Below are 23,698 nucleotides of genomic sequence, written 5' to 3'. Positions count from 1 at the left end.
CCAATACTTTTTTTTGTCTAACTCAAAAACTACTGAGCATCTTTTGCTCAAATAACAACTAATCAGTACAGAAATTCCTTAGCAATCTAGCCATACTCTTTATTAGGCCCAAAACAGTGATAATGCGTACGAATTCAATTTATCAAATATGATACCGAACAAAAATTTGCACTTTTGTATACGTACAAGTTGAGTGTGAACATTTCGTCTCTAATGTAATTCCCAACAAAAATGTCTTAAAATTGATTTCTTTAAAATAGAATTTCACTCTTTTCTTTACTGCATACTTTTCATGTTCCTCGAGGTTTAGTTAAAGGAAAGGGTGAAAACATGACCAACAAAACTTGAAATAATTTTTTTTAAAGTAATTTTTTGTTGGAAGATTGCGTTAGAGACCAATGTTCACACTCAACACTGCACATTTCGTCTCTAAGTCTAACGCAATCGTCCAACAAAAAATCCTTTAAATTAATTGAAAATTTTGTTAGTTTCTTCTGACCCTTTCGTTTAATGAACCTCGAAGAAAATGAAAAGTATACAGTCAGTAAAGGAAAGGGTGAAGAGATAATCGACAAAAATTTGAAATTAATTTTAAGAAATGTTTGTTGGAAAATTGCGTTAAATAAGACGAAATGTTCACACTCAACTTGCACGTATACACAAATGCAACTTTTTGTTCGGTATCATGTGTCATAAATATTGCATAATTGTGTACACATTATTACTATTTTGTGCCAAACAAAAAGGATGGCTGGATTGCTAAGGAATGTCTTCACTGATCAGTCGTTATTTGATCAATAGATGCTCAGTAGTTTTTGAGTTAGACAAAAAAGTATTACGGGGCTTTCTTTTTTGGTTGAACGTATATTCAACATATCGAGTACCCGAAGCGACCACAAGTTTCCGGAATAACGTAAAGGCCTACAATTTTGTTAGCTCCATCTGGACGGCGGGAGGTGAACATAGACCATTACCATGTCGCGGCCATCTTGATTGTTTCCCATTCAAACCAACGTAACCAAAGCGAGGCTGGAAGGCAAAAATAGTCTGGTTCCTTTTTGCACAAAAAGTATCATTCAGTACTATGATTGGATCCAGGGAACATGACTGAAATTGTGACAGCATGATAAGGGTCTATTGTGCCATGGGAATGCTTCGGCCGATCGGCATGAAATTTGATCGTCTTTATATAAAAAAAAAACACATTTAAATATGCGTTTTTGTGAACATAAAAACCTATTCATGAATATATGAGACAGTTTACCCATTCCTATTGGTGGAGAGGCTGTCACGTGGGAGGTTTAAAATCGCCTTCGCCTTGGCCCATTATCCGCGTCTTGGTCCCATAGCCGGTTTAAACCAGCCAAACACATATTTATTCCTTTTTAAAAATTGAGGTGTTAAATTAATACTGTTTGGTATTTTTTCATCAAATGATTCGTCCTATTCAGAAGTAATGTTATTAGTAAAAGTATTTCTTTCTTATATAGCTAGGGTTTTGAAAGTAAGCTTCCACATTCTACTGATAAAGTAACTGTGAACATTTAATTTGCATACTCTAATCACAAGTTATTTCTATTTTAATAGACATATACCACATGTCCACCTATATGATCATTCGCCGATACGCATCAATTAATGCCTTTTAAAGCTTTAGTCCATCATTTGCAGCCATCCGAAAAGAAACTGGCGTATTATTGTTGAAAAACATACTTGGTTGAAAGATATTAAGTGGACTAAAATTCCCTGTGAAATTAATCTTTCTGGCAAGCTATCATTTTGAAGTAATCAACGAAAAAAGGTCTTTCCAACGGTGCGTCTTAAGACGCACCGTATGAAAATTTAAATTAGTAGTTCGTTTTGTCATTCGGCGCAGCGCGTGCAAGCATTAGCACGACGCACAGGCGCGCGCGGTTGCTATAATTCGTCGGATCAGTGCGCGACATCGCGTATAGCTGCAATTCAAAACTATTCAAAACATGATTCAGCAACTTTTGACTTGAAATTGAGATCCTAGAATGCTGTTTTTCTCGGAATATACAGCTGAAGCTGAGCTGAAACTTCCATCAGGTTAGTTGTTCAATATCCTTCGTTAGATTTTGAACACTTTTGTTGCTTCAAACGAACAAAATGCACAAATTACAAATGATGGACTATATCTTTTAAATACAATGAACCAAGGGGGTACAAAACACAAAACAGTGAAACAACGTTTCCGGGTCTCTTACTCAGATTATTGACATCTCATTTGCATTGAGTGCCCGTGTGTAATCTCTGGTTCTCACTCCCTTGAATGGCTTCAAAGCATATAACATTCCAGGGACAGCTGTGAAAATGGGTGCTTTTTAACATGTATAACTTCTGATAGCATGGATGAATTTCAGTAATTTTTTTTTTCACATGCATGAATGGAAGAACATGCTCATTGGTGTATCGAATTAAATAAGGGAATAAATGTGTGCTCTGGAGGTTTTTATCACTCTGTTTAAGACCACTTAGAGTCTGGGTGCTGATAATTACCCTCCGGCTCGGGTAATTATCAGCACCCAGACTCTAAGTGGTCTGAAACAGAGTGATAAAAACCGACTGAGTACATATTTATTCCCATTCATAAATACCTTTTTGGTAAAAAATATCAAATAATTCGTTCAAAAAATACCGATTTGTTCAACAAGTTCACTTCATGCTTTTTGAAACATCCCTCTAGCAAAATAATGGAGTGTTCAGCTGGCGAGTAAGATGTAAACAGCCCTTTTATGGAGATTGACGCGCGCGTGGCATGTTCTGAGCGATGTCGCGCAGAACGCACCTGGCGCGTTGCGTTTTGAATTTAGAACTATAAAATTCTGACTCGCTGGTAGTGATGCGCATGCCTACGTGAGGATTGTGAACGTTCAACCAATGAAACGGTAAGAGGAACTGGATTTTTAGGGGTCTACATTTTATTGCGACACTAGAAAACTGTCTGAGGTATTTATGAATAAGGGAATAAATGTGTGCTCCGGAGGTTTTTATCACTCGTTTAATACCGCTTAGAGTCTGGGTGCTGATAATTACCCGAGCCGGAGGCGAGGGTAATTATCAGCACCCAGACTATAAGCGGTATTAAACAGAGTGATAAATACCGACCGAGCACATATTTATTCCCATTCATAAATACCTTATCCGTAAAAAAATATCAAATAATTCGTTCAAAAAATCCCGATTTTGTTCAACAAGTTCACTTCATGCTTTTTGAAACATCCCTCTAGCAAAATAATGGAGTGTTCAGCTGGCGAGTAAGATGTAAACAACCCTTTTATGGAGATTGACGCGCGCGTAACATGTTCTGCGCGATGTCACGCAGAACGCACCTGGGGCGTTGCGTTTTGAATTTAGAACTATAAAATTCTGACTCGCCTGTAGTGTTGCGCATGCCTACGTGAGGATTGTGAACGTTCAACCAATGAAACGGTAAGAGGCACTGGATTTTTAGGAGTCCACATTTTATTGTGACACTGGAAAAGTGTTTAAGACCAGCTAGCCATGTCTTTATCATCCGTTTAAGACCGGCCACGTGACGGGCTCTCGACCAATAGGAATAGCTAAACTGTCTGAGGTATTTATGAATTGCTTTTTAAGGCGAATATAAAATCGACATCCATGGGCGTCGCCAGGATTTTTTTCTAGAGGGGCACAAAACATATTTCACCCCCCCCCCCCACAAAAAAACTTGTATTTCTCGAGAGAACATGAGAACATGCTCATTGGTGTATCGAATTAAATTGCTTTTTAAGGCGAATATAAAATCGCCATCCATGGGCGTCGCCAGGATTTTTTTCTAGAGGGGAACAAAACGTATTTTTCCCCTAAAAAATCTTGTATTCCTCGACATATTCTCGAATTATCAGCTTTAGAGGGGGGGGGGCAGGGACATTTTGCCCCCCCACCCATTAAATTTACACCACTATGACTTTGCGCCTCTTTGCCCCCCCCCCCTCGCGACACCCATGTCGATATCATTAAAATCCAAGTGACCTTCTCCTTGACGTGCCCTTTGTCGTAAAACAGATTTATACACGCCCTTTTGGTGACCAGATATGACAGAGGACCATCCGCTCTTTAATTAAGTATCATGATGACACAGCTCTGATTTGGGCACCAGCTAAGAGAACAGACAAATCGATGGCCAAGCTGTTGCTAGGCAACACTTGATGCACGAAGCCGAATCAATATCGACTTCCCCATAAACAAAAAAAGTCTGTTAGTGAGATACAGGTTGATAGTGATTCCTCCTCCACTGCTCATTTCAATCACATCTTGACTTCTATGAATGACACTCTTGTCAACAAAACAGACTAATTTTTGTTTTCCTATATCTTGGGCATCTGCAATCCTCAGGAAGAGACTTTTTTGGGGGGGGCGGGCGCTTTTCACAACCAGAACCCCCCCCCCCCCGGCGAATAGACTGGTTCCCGGTCCATACATTATCGACCCCGATGGGGTTGGGAACCACTCCGCACTGTAAAAACACACACACACAAATGGCGGCAAAAAACATGCTTGTTACCAGATATAATTAATCCGGTAATAACCGTATTGGCGGCCATTTTGAAGAAAAAAAAATAAAAGTGATAACACCCACACAAAAAATGAGCCTCTCACACTGCAAAGCTATGACACATTTTTCAACACTAGATGTGCATACCAAAATCAGTATGAGCATTGCTCCTTTCAATCATTTGATACCGGTGGCCGTGGCCAAAATATTGTTGGACCGAAGCTGATAATAAAAGGGGTATGATCGTACGCTCCTGGAATTTAAGTCACTTGAGACAAATGATATCAAATTTGGACCTGAGTGGCGGTTTCCTATTCAACTCTTGTCATAAACCGCCCTGCATTTTCTCCCATCACAACTTCAAAACAGGGAGCCAGGCGAAGACAAAATTAATTTAAACGACCCGTCATCAGCACCACGGCAACAGGACTGACAGTCCCCTTTGATGAAACAACCCGAGATGAAACGCCAGGTTTTAATTGTCCCCGGAGACAACACTAGTGACAGCATGAAGCATCGACTGAATGCAGAATAAATAGCAGGTTGTTATGGTGAACCAGTTTCCAGCGAGTGGAGCTGTCATTCTGTTTAATCATTGATGGCAATAAAATTGGCTCAAAAAGCCGGCGAGAGCTCAGATCCTTTGCTGGCGTGTCTGAATTGTGGAAGTAATATTAGTGTCATGTGAATCGCATAGTCGTCAATACCACAAAAAGAAAAAGAATTCGCATTGTTAACATCTCACGAACTACGAAGACTTGAAGTTCCTAAAGTGCAGATTCTGACCAGCTAAGAAATTGCGATTTGTTTTTGCTTTAATTATGAAATTTAAATCTCCCGTGAAACATCCATTGTTTTGCTTCAGTGGTTATTTTGTCACAGTATAGTGGTGCCATTTTTACTCGTCTAAGTTTCGCAAAGTAACACAATCACTAGACAATTATATCAGGCTGGGAAAGAGACTGTCTATGTGGTGGAATAACGCTGTAGCATAGCAGTCTTGATATGCTAGGCCTACGTCTGTACAAGAGCCGATCGTCTCTCTTAAAATTTCAGCATTTTGTTTATTTTTGGTAACAAGGTTCCAGTAAGCGCTTGTCAGTGAAATATTTCTATTTGCCTTGTGCTCAAGTATATATTATTCGCAGTGGACTGCTTTTCACAATTAGCTGTGAAAAAAAATACACGAGATGTGTGCCAAATTTTCTTCCAAAAAATGTTACGATCGTCGCACATATAGAATTCAAGCTGTGGTTGGTTAGCAACGAAATGAGTACAAATTATATCTCCAAATATGGAGTTGTTTTTTCTGTGTAGGCCCTATATAATTTGGTTGTTTTATTTTCTTTATTTTTAAATGTATGAAAAAGAAGTCCAAAACTGCTTGAAGACGAACAAGATTTTAAATTGTTTTGCTTGATTTGTCGAGTTGTATTTTCCCATTGAAATGTACTTGCTTTTGTTTAAATCTTTTTTTTCCCCGATGAGTGAAAAAAGAACGAAAGACAGAATAAAGAAAATGGATTAGCTGTGAAAAAAAATAGTCGTATTTTCCCATTGAAATGTACTTGCTTTTGTTTAAATCATTTTTTTCCAGATGAGTGAAAAAAAAGAACGAAAGACAGAATAAAGAAAATGGATAGAGGTCCTTGGCATACTGAAAGCTCATTTAATGTCTTTTTCATTATGTAAAAATCCTAAATGCCAATATTACGCCATCAGGCTCATTAGTGTTAGGCAATGTTAAAACAAGAGCGAGTACACAATAAGCTCCGGCGAAAAATGCGACGCCGTTGGCACATATGGATCACCATACTTTTGGTCGGTTATGGGGACATTTCCTCCTTCTGGATACCGTCCAACCACTACACAAAATGCCGTCCACCTCGTTCGAGGAAGATGTTGCTACAGCGCAAGTGCGCTGTGCACAATAAGCTCTGCCGTGTTGCAAGAAGACTTGCATGACAGTCCTGCAAAAATTCGATCAAAATGATCCCTGCCAGAGCTTAAAATGAAATCGATCAAAATGATCCCTGCCAGAGCTGAAAAATGTGACACTGATGGCATATACGGAACACCATAGTTTTGGTCAATTTTCGAAGACAGACCGACCGATCACCAAGTTACATGTAGAAGCTCTGGCCAGAGCTTAAAAAAGAGTCAACGTGTTTCTATGGTTACAGAAACTGCTCAATTAGGAAATGTTGTTTTTCTTCCAAATAGTCGCAGCACCTGGGAAATTTATCGGTTTGCAGCGTACATTAATTTGTAAAGGATGAGACACTGACGAAAAATGAAACATGTTTGCAATCTAGTTGAGAAGGCAGGCGCAGACAATTTAGAGATGTCCCATAAATTGCTGAGTCTCTAGTTTTGTCTTTCTTTCTTTTTTTCTTCCCCTTCAACCCAAATAGTACAGTAATGCGTCGGGAGCACTACATGGTAGTACACGGCAACCGCAGAAAAGTGGCGCTCGAAGTAAAGGTGTTATTTTTTTTCTCCATCGGCTGACATATATCCCTGTTCTAATTATAAACAGCATCGACTACTTAATCATTTTTTTGGCATGCTTTCGCTTATTAAGCATTTAAGGGTTACCTTGAATTCCATCAAGGAAACCAGGCAAGCGTATCAACCGCGATAATGTGTTTCTGGCCTAATTCCCGCCAAATAAAAAAAAATCCTCGGGTGCGCACAAAAGTGGTGGCCAAAAAAAAGGTGGCGGCGAAAATTAAGTTGTAGGTAAGGGCGGGCTGACGTCCCTTAATTGGTTGCTATGTGTTACCATTCAGCACTCCAGGCTCAATAACCATTGAGTTTCAAGAACATAGGTCTGGGAACTACAAGCTATCCAAAGAAATCCCGGATGTCCGCGCACACCTATATAAGATAACTTGCATTAAGCAACACTGGTGAACTACAAGATACGCGTCATTCTTTCCTCTTTATGAAAGACAAACTATTATGCCTGCAAAATGTAAACCTAAAAATGGAATGAGAACAGTTGTGCAATCGAATGTTCACATTATGTTGGTACGAAACACAAGAATTTCTGGCACACACTGACATTTTGTAATTACAACATCAGTTTAATCATTATTGAACCGTCGATGTAGGAAGTAGGCCTACGTGCCATATACTCTGTAATGACATGTTATAAGTTATGTTGGTTATAAAAGAACGGCATGATATATAGGCCTATATTATATACGAACATTTTCTGGGCAGATATTTTACAATGACTTCAGGATTAATAAAAAGAAATACAATAAGAGTTGCACATTCATGTACTTTGTAAATAAAACAAGGGCATTTAAACAAAGTACAGATGAAGAGCTCGTTCCATTTAAAACATTGTTTTGATTGATTGATTCATTCATTTGATTGATTGATTTGGTTATTGCTATTTATATACAATGGTATACAAAAAAGTGTCGTGGTTTTCGTGGTTTTTCGAAGAGAATGTCACGTTATTTGAAAATAGACTGTTTCCAATAACAGGTTATAAGCAACATCGGGAGTCTTTGAATCGCACTGCTATTTTTTTTTTAATATTTAGACATTAATATTAAGAAGGGGGAAAAGGGTAAAATACGCAGTAAAAAAAGATAACATAAAGAATGTAAGCAGAGGCTGTGTTACAACGGATAATGTAGTAACCAACGGATAATGTATCACCAACGGATAATGTCACACAAATTGACTGATGCAGCTGTATCACTAACCGATAATGTAACAGAAATTGACCGATAGTGTAGTAAATGTTACTACACTATCGGTCAACATTTGTTATATTATCGGTTAAGACCGATAATGTAACAACAATCGACTGATAGTGTAGTACATTTTTACTACACAATCGGTCAATTTCTATTACATTATCGGTTAGTGATACAGTATCGGTAAATTTGTGTGACATTATCGGTTGGTGATACATTATCCGTTGGTTACTACATTATCAGTTGTAACAGGCTGCATGGGACTGAACAGAAGTTAAAAAAAGTGCCATCACGGGATGTGCTCACCCATACCCTTGTTCATAACGGTAAAAAAAAATACGAAGGCTAAGTAAACGTCAATGCCATCAGATGACTGATTACATATTGCAATGGTACCATAATGGCGCGCATTAGTGACATTACACTGACATCAACGATGCCGCGAAATGCATTAGGAGATATTGTCATTATGTCATCTTCATACACTGATGTATTTCAAGACTGTATACTGTCGGTGCTATTTGCGAGTTCTTCATTTGAAAAAAAAAAATAATTTACTGACATTGATCCTGAGAAGTTGTGCATATTTTTACTAAAAGAGTGATTTTTTTACAGCTGTCCATGGAATGTAAACCTATAAATGGAATGAGAACAGTTGTACAATCGAATGTTCACTTTATGTTGGTACGAAGCACAAGAATTGCTGGCACACACTGACATTTTGTAATTACAACATCAGTTTAATCATTATTGAACCGTCAATGTAGGAAGTCGGCCTACGTGCCATATACTCTGTAATGACATGTTATAAGTTATGTTGGTTTAAAAGAACGGCATAATATAGGCCTATATTACAATATACAAACATTTTCCAGGCAGATATTTCACAATGATGTCAGGATTAATAAAAAAAAAAGAAGAAATACAATAAGAGTTGCACATTCATATACTTTGTAAACAAAACAAGGGCATTTAAACAAAGTACAGATGAAGAGCTTGTTCCATTCAAAACATTGTTTTGATTGATTGATTGATTGATTCATTCATTTGGTTGATTGATTTGGTTTATTGCTATTTATATACAATGGTATACAATAGAAAGTGTCGTGTTTTTCGTGGTTTTTCGAAAACCACGAAAACCACCGTTTCCTATAACAGGTTACAAGCAAAATCTGGAGTCTTTGAATCGCACTGCTATTTCTTTTTTAATATTTGGACATTAATAAGAAGGGGAAAAAAAGGTAAAATACAAGTAAAAAAGATAACATAAAGAATGTAAGCAGAGGCTGCAAAGGAATGAACAGCAGTTAAAAAAGTGCCATCATGGGATGTGCTCATCCATACCCGTGTACAAAGCAGTAAAAAACAAAATTCGAAGGCTAAGTAAACGTCAATACCATCAGATGACTGATTACATATTGCAATGGTACCATAATGGCGCACATAAGTGACATTACACTCACATCAACGATGCCGCGAAATGCATTAGGAGATATCTCTAAATGTTTTAGAAGGAAATGCATTTAGTGATATCTCTTAGTTATTAAGAAATATCCTGAGATCATTTCAAGATATCTAAAAATCATTTCACGATATGTTAGGAATTGAATTCCCTGTCGTAATTGTTCGGGTTTCCCGGCCAACCATCTACCCTGTCCATCCATATAACCCGAGGGCCAAGCATCATAAAAGTGAGGAACAAGGCGGCACCCTAATCCTTGGCTGCCGAGATCATGAGCCAAATGAGCCCCGCACCTTTACGAAGATGCTAACCTGGATTTTGCGGACGGTCCCAACTGTAGAGCTTACCGATCATGATATGTTGCGATATGAAGGTGAATTTATTGTAATCTTTTAAAGAAACAATAGAGGGTTTGCGTAGAAACGAAAACTACCCCACCGGGATTCGAACCCTCACGCCGTCACCGACAGTCACGCTGACAAGTAAACTACTCTACAGGGTAAGTAAAAAAACACAACCGAAACCCAAATGTCGGGACCATTGTTAAAGTAAAGTTCTCCATGTAGCACTTTCAAAATCTAGGATAAAAAAGCCCAATTCATCAGCTTTCCTTTAGTACAAGAATCATTCAAATCACTCATGTACTTTTCAAGTTACGGAATTTTAAACACAACCGCTGTTTTAAGGTTCTGTCCACGGATCACAAAAAAAGTTTAGTGTTCTCTCACCGAAGCGAAAACAAATCACATTTACGAATAATTATGTGTGAATTGTTTTCGTTTTGCTGAAAGAAGGCACACCTTTTTAGTGATCCCTGGACAGAACCTTAAAACGGTGGTTGTGTTTAAAATTTCGTAACTTAAAAAGTACATTGATGATTTGAATGATTCTTGTACTAAAAGAAAGCTTATGAATTGGGCTTTTATATCCTAGATTTTGAAAGTGCTACATGCAGAACTTCACCAAAACAATAGTCCCGACATTTGGGTTTCGTTTTTTCTTACTCACCCTGTATAGGCCATCTATTGGGCAGTGTTCTCGAAGTGCACGTTTTAAAATCTACATAATAATCGATATTCTGAAACGAAAAGATAGTGAACTAGCTAAAATAGACACGCGCAGCCAGCACGGTTTTGTTCAAGTTTACCTTGACACCAACAGTCCGTAGTCTACTGCTATCTTTTACGGCGAATGTTTCTAATGAATTTCTGTTTTGTTTCTCAATGGTCAAACAGGGTTATGGCTCTTACTGCGATATTAGAATGATGGAAAAAAAGTTAATTAAAAAGAAGAAAAATTGTCACAAACTCGCACTTTGAAAATGTGTGCCTGTCGTGTAAACATTGCCGTGCAAGTACACAATTTATTTTGGTCAAAAATCGAGCTATTGTAGCTCTAGTCTTTACTCAAGTCTTACAGGTGTACGGTGGTCGGCCGACCAGTGTTGGAGAAAACTGGTTTTTTTCAAAAAGTGCTCCTAATTTTTCATATTTAGTTATTCCGCATTTTCTTTGCAATTGATTACATACCTGTGAAGGGGTACAAGCCAGCTAGACTGATTCTCTGACCTTATAATTCCCCAACGTCTATGCATTGCTTCGTTTCATCTTAAGTGGGGTCAGGGAAACAGACTACAAGAACATGATTGGTTTTCTTGGTTTTTGCAGCATCCACGAGTCAGTTTAACAATATTTGCTTTAGCATACTATTCCTCCAAATCCATTTATTTCTGAAAATTACAGCAAAGCAAATGTTGTACATTCCCTTTAAAGGTTAAAAATGAATGGGGGTAATATAGTCAGTGCCTGAATCAGATCAGCAGAGAGTTAGCAATAATATTTCTCAAAGACAAATACACGTTTTGGTAAATCATGAGTATAAAAAATAATTAAAAGCCGTTTGCTGGAGCTGACTCTATCAGAATTTTATCACTCTTGCTCTAATACACAACAAAACACTCTCCTTACGAATGTTATCAATGGAATAATGTGACTGTAATCGTTCAATAATTCTTAAGATGCACTACAGTTTAATCCTAAAAGGGCCGGGTTATTTTGACAATCTCTCAGCCGGGGTGGGGGGGGGGGGGGTGGGGATTCCGCCCCTCCCCCTTTAGTTTAGTCGGAAAAGGGGGGTATCGTGCACCCTCGGAAATCAATTTCTAATCAACGTTTCCAGGTCAGAAAAAATGCGTAGAAAACGATTTGCTATGTTAAAAAAATTCAAAAAATGTCCCACGTATTGTTTTTATGCAAATTAGTGCCGCCATTACCGAAAAATCTATTTGTAACTATATCTCAGCCAATATTGCAGATAACTGAACGAACTAGGTGTCTAAACCCATGTTTTCAAGGTCATAGATCACAATAAAACTATTCTGGAAGTGACCACATGTGTCTGTGGCATAGGAATATGCAAATTAGTGCCGCTAATACCGGAAAGTCATGTTTTTGGCATATCTCGGCCAATATAGCACATAACTACACCAGTAAGGTGTCTAAATCCATGTTTTGAGGGTCAAGTATCATTAGAAGACCATTCACGAAGTAACTATGTGTGTCTTTGGCATGAAAATATGTAAATAATAAAGTGTCGGTTTATCCGCTCTTTGATTTTTAGCCAATATCTCGGCCAATATTGCACTTAACTACACAAGTAAGGTGTCTAAACCCATGTTTTGAGGGTCAGGTATCATTAGAAAACCATTCACGAAGTAACTATGTGTGTCTTTGGCATGAAAATATGTAAATTCTAAATTGCCGGTTTATCAAAAAAATGATTTTCCGCCAAATTATATTCATATTTCAGCCAATATTACAGTTTATTTTGAATATGATGGCTTAAAATAAACTTTGATCATTATTGCTTATCAAAAACCCTTCTGTCAACATTAGCTGCAATATTGGCCGAGATATTGGCTACAAATCAAATTTCTGATAAATCGACACTTTAGAATTTACATATTTACCTGCCAGAGACACACATAGTTACTTCGTGAATGGTTTTCTAATGATACCTGACCCTCAAAACATGGGTTTAGACACATTACTTGTGTAGTTAAGTGCCATATTGGCCGAGATATTGGCTAAAAATCAAATAGCGGATAAACCGACACTTTATAATTTACATATTTTCATGCCAAAGACACACATAGGTACTTCGTGAATGGTCTTCTAATGATACTTGACCCTCAAAACATGGGTTTAGACACCTTACTGGTGTAGTTATGTGCTATATTGGCGAGATATGCCAAAAACATGACTTTCCGGTATTTGCGGCACTAATTTGCATATTCCTATGCCACAGACACATGTGGTCACTTCCAGAATAGTTTTATTGTGATCTATGACCTTGAAAACATGGGTTTAGACACCTAGTTCGTTCAGTTATCTGCAATATTGGCTGAGATATAGTTACAAATAGATTTTTCGGTAATGGCGGCACTAATTTGCATAAAAACAATACGTGGGACATTTTTTGAATTTTTTAACATAGCAAATCGTTTTCTACGCATTTTTTCTGACCTAGAAACGTTGATTAGAAATTGATTTCCGAGGGTGCACGATACCCCCCTTTTCCGACTGAACTACTTAGATCTCGGGCCATCGAGTGACGAAAAATTATGACACTCGGTACATGCATAGAACAACTCTTCATGAACTTACCCAAGAAATGTAATGACTATAGGTCAAAGGGTTTTTGGAATAATGGCTAATCAATTATTCATATGCCAGAATGGTAATTCTGCTCTGTGTAGGCCTACCCTACGTATATCATGGGGAAGTTCAGTTTTCACGGCGCGTGAGTAAAAAAAACCCGAAACCCAAATGTCGGGACTATTGTTTTATTGAAGTTCTGCATGTAGCACTTTCAAAATCTAGGACATGAAAGCCCAATTCATAAGCTTTCTTTTAGTACAAGAATCATTCAAATCACTCATGTACTTTTTTTAAGTTACGGAATTTTAAACACAACCAACGTTTTAAAGATCTGTCCACGGATCACAAAAAAGTGTGCGTTCTTACAGCAAAACGAAAACAATTCACACACATCCCTATGTGATTTGTTTTCGTTTTACTGAAAGAACACTAACTTTTTTTGATCAGTGGACAGAACCTTAAAACGGTGGTTGTGTTTAAAATTCTGTAACTTAAAAAGTACCTATGTGATTTTAATGATTCTTGTACTAAAAGAAAGCTTATGAATTGGGCTTTCATATCCTACATTTTGACAGTTCTACATGCAGAACTTTACTAAAACAATAGTCCCAACATTTGGGTTTCGGGTTGTTTTTTTACTCACCCTGTACTGGCCATATTTCTTCTTTATACATGGATTCATCGGACATTATGTCATCTTCATACACGGATGTATTTCAAGACTGTGTACTGTCGGTGCTATTTGCGAGTTCTTCATTTGAATTTTTTTTTTTTACTGACATTGATCCATGCTATGAAAATTTATGCATATTTTTACTAAAAGAGTCTTTTTTTGCAGCTGTCCATGGAATGCCATTTGAAACTACAAAGTGGGCTAAGTGAGAACCAGAGATTACACACAGGCATTCAGATACCATTGAAACTTTTTTTAAAAATAATTTTGGTCATGAATGAAATGTCAGATTTTGTGCTTTTAATATATGGATTTTTTCTGACATAATGATGGTGATTTTGGAATGATTTCTTGTGCAAATTCATGAAGGCAGGAACACGTCTTTGTTTTACTGTATTAAGGCCGAAATGATACCGGTATATGATAATTGGTGAACAGCTAAATTTTGTGATGTTTGTAGTAAAATAGAGTAGATAAAAATTGTAAACATAGTAAGCAAGTGACGTTAAACTTTCACAGTTACTATTCAATAATTTATACTTTATCCCTGTTAAATGAAGCTGACCACGTACTTTTTTAAAATCTAGTCAGTAGTTTTTCGTAAGGTCACTTTCTTTTTTGACTCGCACTGTGCAGTTCACGCTTAAATCATTTACGGAGATACATCAGTAGTTTGATGACGGAAGGGGGAAACTTTCAAGAAATCGGTCAAACCATTCCTCCATGGTCAAACTCACCGCAAAGACCGGAACCGTCAAGAAAATCATCCACTGCCACATGATGCCGCTGGGTCCCGGTAGTCCCTTTCCACCCACCGCTGAGTCGCCGGAGTCCCTTTTCCGTCCACCGTTTCAGGGCTAGAATCAAATTGCTGCCGGATCGGCTCCACCAAAGCCGAGGTTTACAGCGCGCATTCAACCACGGCTTTAGCAACACGTAACAGCAATTTTTGCGTGCGTTCCTTCTCGTATCAGAGAATTCAATGCGCACATTGTTGGTCGCGCTACATAGTCAATGGTGTGGATTGGCTGGCCGCGTTGGACTTGTGCCCATATGGGAGCGCTTGATTGGCGGCACATTTTTTTTGATATTCGACTCGTGTGCGGGCGGCGTCAATTATAGCTGCACCTTAAAGCTATAGTCCATCATTTGCAGCCATCCGAAAAGTAACTGGCGTAATGTTACTTTCCGGGTCAGATTTGACCCGGAAAAGGGTCATGTGGGGCCTGGCCCTTTTCCGGTTAAAAAATGACCCTTTTCCGAATCAAACTGACACTTTCCCGGGTCAAAATGACCTGGAAATTGAGTCATAAAGTTTAATGTTGACCCAGAAAAGTGTCATTTTTTTGACCCGGAAAATGGTTAGGCCCCACATGACCCTTTTCCGGGTCAAATCTGACCCGGGACTTATTAGAGTGTAGCACTTCGACCTGGGGTCAATGTCATGGAGCCGCTCAGCACAGAAATTTGCTTAGCATGAAAAGTCTGCAAGTTGGCGAAAACAGGATAACCAACCAATTTTCCATGTGATGATTATTGCTTGTGATTAGTATTCAGCTGTGGTTCGCTTAGCATGAATATCACATGGAGTTTTGGCTCGTAACCTGCTTTTACCAAGCCAGACATTTTTGTGCTAAGCAAATTTGTGTGCTTAGCAGCGCCGTGAAATTGGCCTCTGTGCGTGTACAAAGACCGTGTAGCCCTCGCTCACGCGCGGCGGCCATTTTGAAGCCCCCCCCCCCAAAAAAAATGGATAAGTAAACAATCCAAAACATGACATTTTGGGGGATTTCAGGCCGTAAATGCCCCTTTAAACTCACTTGCATGGGGTTACCCTAAGGCCACGTTGTATTAGGATGTACAAAATGCAATTACCAATAAACATTCCCATTGAATACTGGGAACGTTCATGTCTCAGGGACAAATCTGAAAATTGGTGGACTACAGTACGAAACACAAATGCAGAGTAACGACGACATTAAGTCTTCGTGAATTTGATGGATTTAACTTAGGTACTGCCGTTTGGAACGGCGCTCTGATGAAGGGGCTTGTTACAAAATCCTGGCACATTGTGACGTACAGTCGACGTACGTTTATTTGTCGACCATTATACTGATTGAGAACTATTTGGCAACAATGCATGAACCAAATGTTAGTTTGACTTTATGTTTACTCCACGAGTTTTACCATCAATGTACCGGTACACGAAATTGCCCACAGATACTGGAATTTGTATCCTTGCAGAGTCATTTCTTTGTTCTCGTGTACTAAAGTTTTCGAGTTTGAAAGCGTACTTTCAAAATGCTCCTATTTTAACCAGAATTAACCTGGGCTGGAATTGGAACATCCCTTACATAAAACACTTTAATTTATGACGGATCAACACGCCTTGGAAATTCCTAGATTTTGGGTGAAATCCATATAACTATTTCGTGATAACCTTGTGTAGACCTATAAGTATTCGCCTATACACAGGCGCGATTCTACGGAGGGGGGGGGGGGGCCTAGGGGGGGGGGGGGGCTTTAGGCCCCCCATTGTTTTTTTTTGTATAGCCCCCCCCCCCCCCAAAAAAAATTCCGTAAAAAAAAAATTGCATTAGCAAAAAGAAGGATTGTGATGTACATGCGAACGGTCTCCCTAAAAAAAATAGTCGTGACAAGGGTGCTAACGCACCCTTGTCACGACTATATATTTATATAGTGTCAATGATTTAAGGATTTTATTGGCGCTCCCCATTGAAAATATGGCATGAGGCTCCCTCCCCCCCCCCCCCCCCCCCCCCCCACCTCTTGATTTTCGGAGGCCCAAGTGTCTGGAAAAAATAACCGGTCTTCATTTCAGCACGCCTCCCTGAAAAAAAATCTGGATCCACCCTGCTAGCCCCCCCCCCCCCAAATATTGGTTCTAGAACCGCGCCTGCCTATACATGTGGAGATGTAGGGCAATATTTTGTTCCCTATTGTGCACATGTCTCCACAGGGTACCATGTACCAGATCACGATGTTTTCCCAACCAGAAAACGGGCCAAAAAATGGGCCAAAGATACCGCGCACGCATCAATTTTCAATGGTGAACGAGCCCCTTCGATGATAGCTCTATACCATGACGGTTTTTGTTTTTATGGTTTATCGAGCACTATATTGTTCCCCCTTATTTTAGTTTAAATGATTGCTATCTTAACTCAACGAGCGCGGCGAGTGCACCGTCGCCTTGGATACGCGTCTCACGTTTCCAGGGCAACCTGCTGAGGTCGACCGGTGGCCATGGTGATATCGACGCGGCGACAATTACGGCTTGTCTTGTAAATATAGACGAGGTCGTGTGTGACATATTTGGAGCATTCAACAAGTTGGTCTCGAGGATCATTCATTGTTCGCAAATGCTGTTGTCTTTGATTCTTTAAAAGTAATCTCCATTTTCCACAACTATTTCCTTTTCTCAGTTCAGCTTACCAGTTTTCTTTTTAGATTAAGAACTAAGCAGTGATAACAGAAATTCTGTCATTCATTCCTTCATTTTCGCGATCAAATTTAGTATTATTTTATGGAAGCGTACTGCTGCTGCCAACGTAATATTTGTGCGTGTTTTAAGTCGTTCAATTAACGACATAACCATCCGACTTAAAGTCGTATATTTTGTCTGCGTTAATGGCATGCATCACGCTTTGCCATAATTTTACGACCAAAAGTACATGGTTTTATATTGCAGTATGAAGGAACGCGAGACACAATTTGGATCTTAATTCCTTGGTTCCTCACGGCGTATAAAGATGTTTTTCGAAAATTGAAAATGTCTGCATTTTCACAACTGCATACTATTATACATAATTTTGTTAGGAGCGATAAATAAAATTGGAACAATTTCTCTCTCCCCCGACCCAAATATCCGTATTACGCATACATGCATTTTTTCTTCATTTTGGCATTGGTGCTGTCACTTTAATCCTTTGTTTGAAGTAATAGCCTTCAGTGTGCCGTGATTAAGTGTATGCTAATGAGGGCAGGAATGATCGTGTTGAGATGGATGGATCAGCCTGGTACTAGACTTTTTTGTTTAATAAATAAATGGTTTTTAAAGGGAATGTACAACATTAGCTTTTGCTGCAGTTTTCAGAAATAAATGGATTTGGAGGATTAGTATGTTATTGCAAATATTGTTACACTGACTTGTTTCACGTTTTGGGTTCGTATATGCTGAAAAAACCAAGAAAACCAATCATATTCTTGTAGTCTGGTTCCCTGACCCCTTTTAAGATGAAATGGAGCAATTTATAGACTTTGGGGAATTGTAAGATCATAGAATCAGTCTAGCAGGCTTGTAGTCTTCACAGGTGTGTAATCTGTAGTCTTCACAGGTGTGTAATCAATTGCAAAGAAAATACAGACGAACTCAATATGAAAAATAAGAAGCACCTTTTGAAAAAAAAGCCAGTTTTCTCCAACGCTGGTCGGCCGACCAGCGTTGGAAAAATACAGTTTTTCTTGAAAATGCCAGCATACCAGGAGCCACAACTTTACAGGATGCTTGAGACTGTCATTCCCTAACAATCCAGTAAGATATTTCGTGAAAATTTGATCATTTCGTTTTTTGATGTTTGCAAATGTTGTATCTTCCCTTTAAACCAAAAAATTCAACAGGAAATTAATATAGTGTTAGCAATTTCTTTCTTATGTGCTTAGATGTATATCCAAAGCAAGCTGGCAAGAGTGTTTAGTTCCTAGACTGTACCTTGATTTGTATTTTTATAATTTAAAAATATGCCCCTGATGTTGTCTTTTAAAGGGAAGATGCAACATCTGCAAACATCAGAAAACGGATTGCTCAAATTATCACGAAATACCTTACTGGATTGTTATGAAATGACGGTCTAAAGCATCCTGTAAAATCCTGGCTGCTGGTATACTGACATTTTCAAGAAACAGTGTATTTTTTCCAACGCTGATCGGCCGACCAGCGTTGGAGAAAACTGGCTGTTTTCAAAAATCGCTCCTAATTTTCTCGTATTGAGTTGTTCCGCATTTTCTTTGCAATTGATTACACACCTGTGGAGAGGTACAAGCCTGCTAGACTGATTCTTTGACCTTACAATTCCCCAAAGTCTGTACATTGCTCCGTTTCATCTTAAGTGGGGTCAGGGAGCCCGACTACAAGAACATGATTGGTTTTCTTGATTTTTCCAGCATCTACAAGCCCAAAACGTGAAACAAGTCAGTTCAACAATATTTGCCATAAAATACTAATCCTTCAATTTGAAATTCATTTATTTCTGATAATTGCTGCAGAAGCTAATGTTGTAACATGTACATTCCCTTTAATGATGCCATGTTCAAGACCACTAACAGAGAACGCTAAAAACGAAAAGTAAAAAGAAACGAGCATTTGTGAGCGTCTACATGTATGCGGATAGACTAGACGAGACTACCTTCTTGTTTTTCCACATGCACACACTTAGCATTTTGACCCAGAACAAACCACATTTTCTAATTTGAGAACCACTTTGACTGCCAACGCCATCAATTTGGTAAACGTTTAGTGAGGCTTTCACGCACTATGGTTCCAGACCAGTAAAAAACTTCCATTGACCCCAATGATAAATGCTCCCACTTCAGAAATTCGGGAAAAATACTCACAACTCTCCAAGGTATTCGAGACACACATCAAATTAAAGTTTATTTCATCACCGTTCATTTTCTTTTCAATTTACGGGGGGTCAACTGATGACTTTTAGGAGAAATTTCCATCCGAAGATGATCACCCCTTAAAATAGTCCTGAAGCCCATCGCCATTTTGAAAAACGATGCCTACACTCCATTGCAAAATAGAGCGCTTTTAGGGCTCCAATTTCATCCAAATTGCACAGAACTACAAGCTCACAGTCCTGTGCACGGCTTCCACCCATATTTTTTACAAAGCCTCCAGTTCATGGTCCACAGTTTGCTTAAATACTGAAGATTTCAGGGCATGCAAATCGTGATTTGGCCGGCGTAGGCAATTTCGGACTGATTTACTGGTCTGCAACCCTATGCATGAGACCTGATATCACTTGCACAGTGAATAAGCCAGTTTGGTATTCTAAAATAGTCTGGTACACAGCAAGGTTCGACGATTTATTTTTTTTCCCGGGATAACCGCGGCAGATAAAATACACACAAGGCTATGGGGGACGTGGTAACCAAATCTGCATTCTGTGCAATTTTTTCGTGCAATCGAAAAGAAATGGAACTTTCATTCGCGCAAAGGTTTTGACACACACAGACACCTAAAAACACTTCGCTGTCCAAAGATTTTGGGCAAAATGTTTTACTTCAGAACACGATGATCTCTTAAATTTTACTGGTACCCCGCTAGGCTTTTGCAGGAAAAGGATGACATTTTTATCCCGAATGAAAAATCGGCAAATCCCGATGTGCACATGCGCCGTTGGAATACCGAACTCGCTTATTGTTTAAATATTTTTTTACGTGATATGCACTTGATGTGGTGCCAGTCGCAGATCGGCTCAAAATTCAGTTGCATTTTATACTCACTGCTGGAAATACGTTAAGCGTCAGATGGAACCAGCAGGGTTTTCTAACATTTTCTCCGTTAATTAATGTACGACATAATGTGGACTCTTGCGTGATTCAGACATTTGAAATTTGGCTACAGTTAACGCTATAAAACGCTTTAACGCTATTAAACGCTATGAAACGCTTTAACGCTTTTAAACGCTACAAAACGCTAAACGATCTAAAACGCTAAATGTTGGCGTTTACAAAGGTTGCAATTCGCCTCTGTTTGCGCTTGCCCATAGGAGAGACATGGAACAATGATCGTGGCCCGGCATATTAAAAACATCAAACACGTTAAATGTATCGGATTGACCCAATATATCAATCGATTATTGAAATTATTATAAATGATACAGTACTAAGACATACAGAGTGAGTGAAAAAGAAAGTGGCGGAATTAGAAAAAAAATATGTAAAAGAATAATGTGACCCCTCCATTTCATAAAAATAACATAGGGATAAAGTACATATTATTGACTAGTGAAATGTGAAATGTTCACGTAATTTGCATACCCTATTACCAAGTTATGTCTATAGTTTAATAAAAAGGTCACAAAAATCAGTTGTGCACCATTGATCATTTACCGTTCTACTAGCCAATGAATACCCATTAAATACAATGAAATGAGGGCATTTTCCCACCTCCATGAATAAACGAATATGTTGCAAAGGAAAACAGACAAAATCGCCATCAATATTTCAGGAGAAAAAAAGTTGACTTGTACCTCATCTTCAGATCGCAAAGTCTGACAGTAAAAATAATGTTTTAGTCTTGACTCAAATGATCAATGTCTGTGTGTTGTCTGTAATTCTCACTCAGCTCAATAGCTTCCAATGGCATTCCAGGTTCTTCTAGTAAAATATGCACAACTTCTGATGGCATGGATCAATTTCAGCAATGCTTTACTCCTTTGAGACAGACTTCATTGATGTATCAATTAAATGTGATTGCTTTTTAAGACTCACCCTGTGTATATGACAGCGAAATATCCAAATTTCTGGCAACATTTGGTGCCGAGATAGCTGTAAGTAACATTGAGGTTTCTGCCTGAAATGACATCACACTTTTGCTCATGAATATGGACAGCCGCATAAGCATAAAATCCAAAAGGGCGCCAAAATACCCTTGAAAATGGCAAAACAAATATTTAAACTGTTTTTAAGTAGGACACAAAGGTGTGGATTGCATCCACAAAAATTACAATGCTTGCCCTTTAAACATGTAAACATCTCCTGCTTTCTCAGTGCTAGAGAGGCCAAGTGAGGGAGGTATGTCAGAACAGTGAATAAAGCTCTCAATTTCCCCCTTTCCGGTAATTGACTAAAAGGCAGAAAAAACCCCATTAGGCCTACACCACAAAACCACGGGCAGGAAAAAGACCTCCCCCCCCCTCCGGAAAACGCCATCAGCGGTGCGATCATTAAAGGTCAAAATTACACCATACATGTCGCACACAATATAAACATCATAAAATGACAAATGCTGTATTCAAGGCGATGTGTTTATTGACGGGAAATGATTTTAAAAATGTCATTGCAATTCTTAACAAAAATGCACTGACAGCTATTAACATTCAACAGTATTGTAGTCTTAAAGGCAATAGGACCATTTGCTTTTTGTGCATTTTTTTCGTTAAAGCAACAATATCGCTAACAACGTATACCTGCTGAAGTTTCAGTTCAGTGGATATTCTACATTGTGAGAAAACAGAAAACAAACGTATGCCTAACATTTGGGGTCTTGTATGACCGGATTCCACTGCTAACGCACGTAAAATGCTGCCTGTCGGCAGTTTTTTCTTAACCTTCTTCAGTAATTTTCTTCCTAATGATAAAATTTCAGGCGGAGTGATTTCACATGGTATTTGGTACCAGTCCTGTCTGCACTTCGAGCCAGGGTTTCTCGTTAAATCGGTAGGTGCGTTTCCGGTAAAAATTGCAAATGTTCCTACGTGTGCCTTTTAATGAATATCAGTCTAAAACACATCAACGCGAACGTTATGGTGATCTTTGTTTTACGGGGTGCAGGTCATTTCGACTCCTGCTGTTCAGCCAAGATTGAAACTCGGATCTGAAATAAACAACAACGATTGTTTTCCCGAAATTCCTGATTTGTAATATATTTGTTATCACCAATAAACACATTCATTATATCACACAGATAAATATACTAAATAACCCATCTCTAATAATTTACACAATAAAACTCTCTGGTGTTTTTAGACTATGTATACATAAATGCATAAACAGAAGATCAAAACGTGCATAAAATATCGATAATTGTGATAAGGCACTTTCGTAGTACATATTCTTCGAAAATCATAGACAATAACATCTGAATAACATTTAATATTTATAAGGTTAAATAGCACATGCCGTCCACTAGATATATATCAACACACACGTTCGATGTAATTCTACTTCCAAAAATGTTTTCATCTCGACTGAATGGGTTCGAATCTGACATGCTAACAAAAATTACAATATTAATGTTACAGTAGGTACATACTTTCACATCATAATTATATGCATACTAAATATAACTATTAGCGATCAGTTGTATTCTTCGTTGTGATATCCGGACGTATTACATTACTTTCAGCCTCATAAAGTGTTTATGTTAAAGTTGGTGTGCACATGCATTTTCAAAATTTCGATTTTCTTTTCCGAACGAAATTTAAAGGACTATAATGACCTGTAACAAATAAATTTGCTTGTTTGTTTTTGCAGGCCTTTATACAGTTTTTAAAAAAGTTGTTTTGAATTGCGCGCTCCAGTTCAGAAATTGCGCACACTATTCAGAACGAATTAAAGTTGAAATTAATTCATTGATTACTTGTCGTGGGCCGATTTCTTTCGCGCGATGTCTCGTTGGAAAGCTCATAACTAATGTAATGCCGGAAAAATTATCAATTGAATTTGAAAAGCTATTTTTCAAGGTGCCACACCCAAAAAGCTCGTAAACATAACATATACACCAACTTTAATACGTGGTAATTTATGTAAATACAGTGTAATTTATGTTAATTTATTTATGTGCAGTTCGTTGTGATTCGGTTCGGTACAAGATCAATTAACAGTTTGTATTGCACA

At 38.4% G+C, this 23,698-nt stretch overlaps 1 protein-coding gene across 1 annotated transcript in view; it reads right to left on the bottom strand.

The window, feature by feature from the left end:
* Window positions 1-15,016, bottom strand: part of LOC119740433 (latrophilin-like protein LAT-2) — a 51,791-nt gene extending 36,775 nt beyond the window's left edge. Inside the window, exon 1 of the mRNA XM_038215749.1 lies at window positions 14,791-15,016. Coding sequence (XP_038071677.1) covers window positions 14,791-14,832 — 42 coding nt within the window. The 5' untranslated portion in view covers window positions 14,833-15,016. The remainder of the gene's footprint in view (window positions 1-14,790) is intronic.
* Between the last annotated feature and the right edge of the window lie 8,682 nt (window positions 15,017-23,698).

Source organism: Patiria miniata, unplaced genomic scaffold, assembly GCF_015706575.1.
Source record: "Patiria miniata isolate m_02_andy unplaced genomic scaffold, ASM1570657v1 HiC_scaffold_10, whole genome shotgun sequence".
Classification (NCBI taxonomy): domain Eukaryota; kingdom Metazoa; phylum Echinodermata; class Asteroidea; order Valvatida; family Asterinidae; genus Patiria; species Patiria miniata.
Note: the sequence above shows the minus strand (reverse complement) of the source record. Positions and strands in the feature narration are given on the sequence as shown.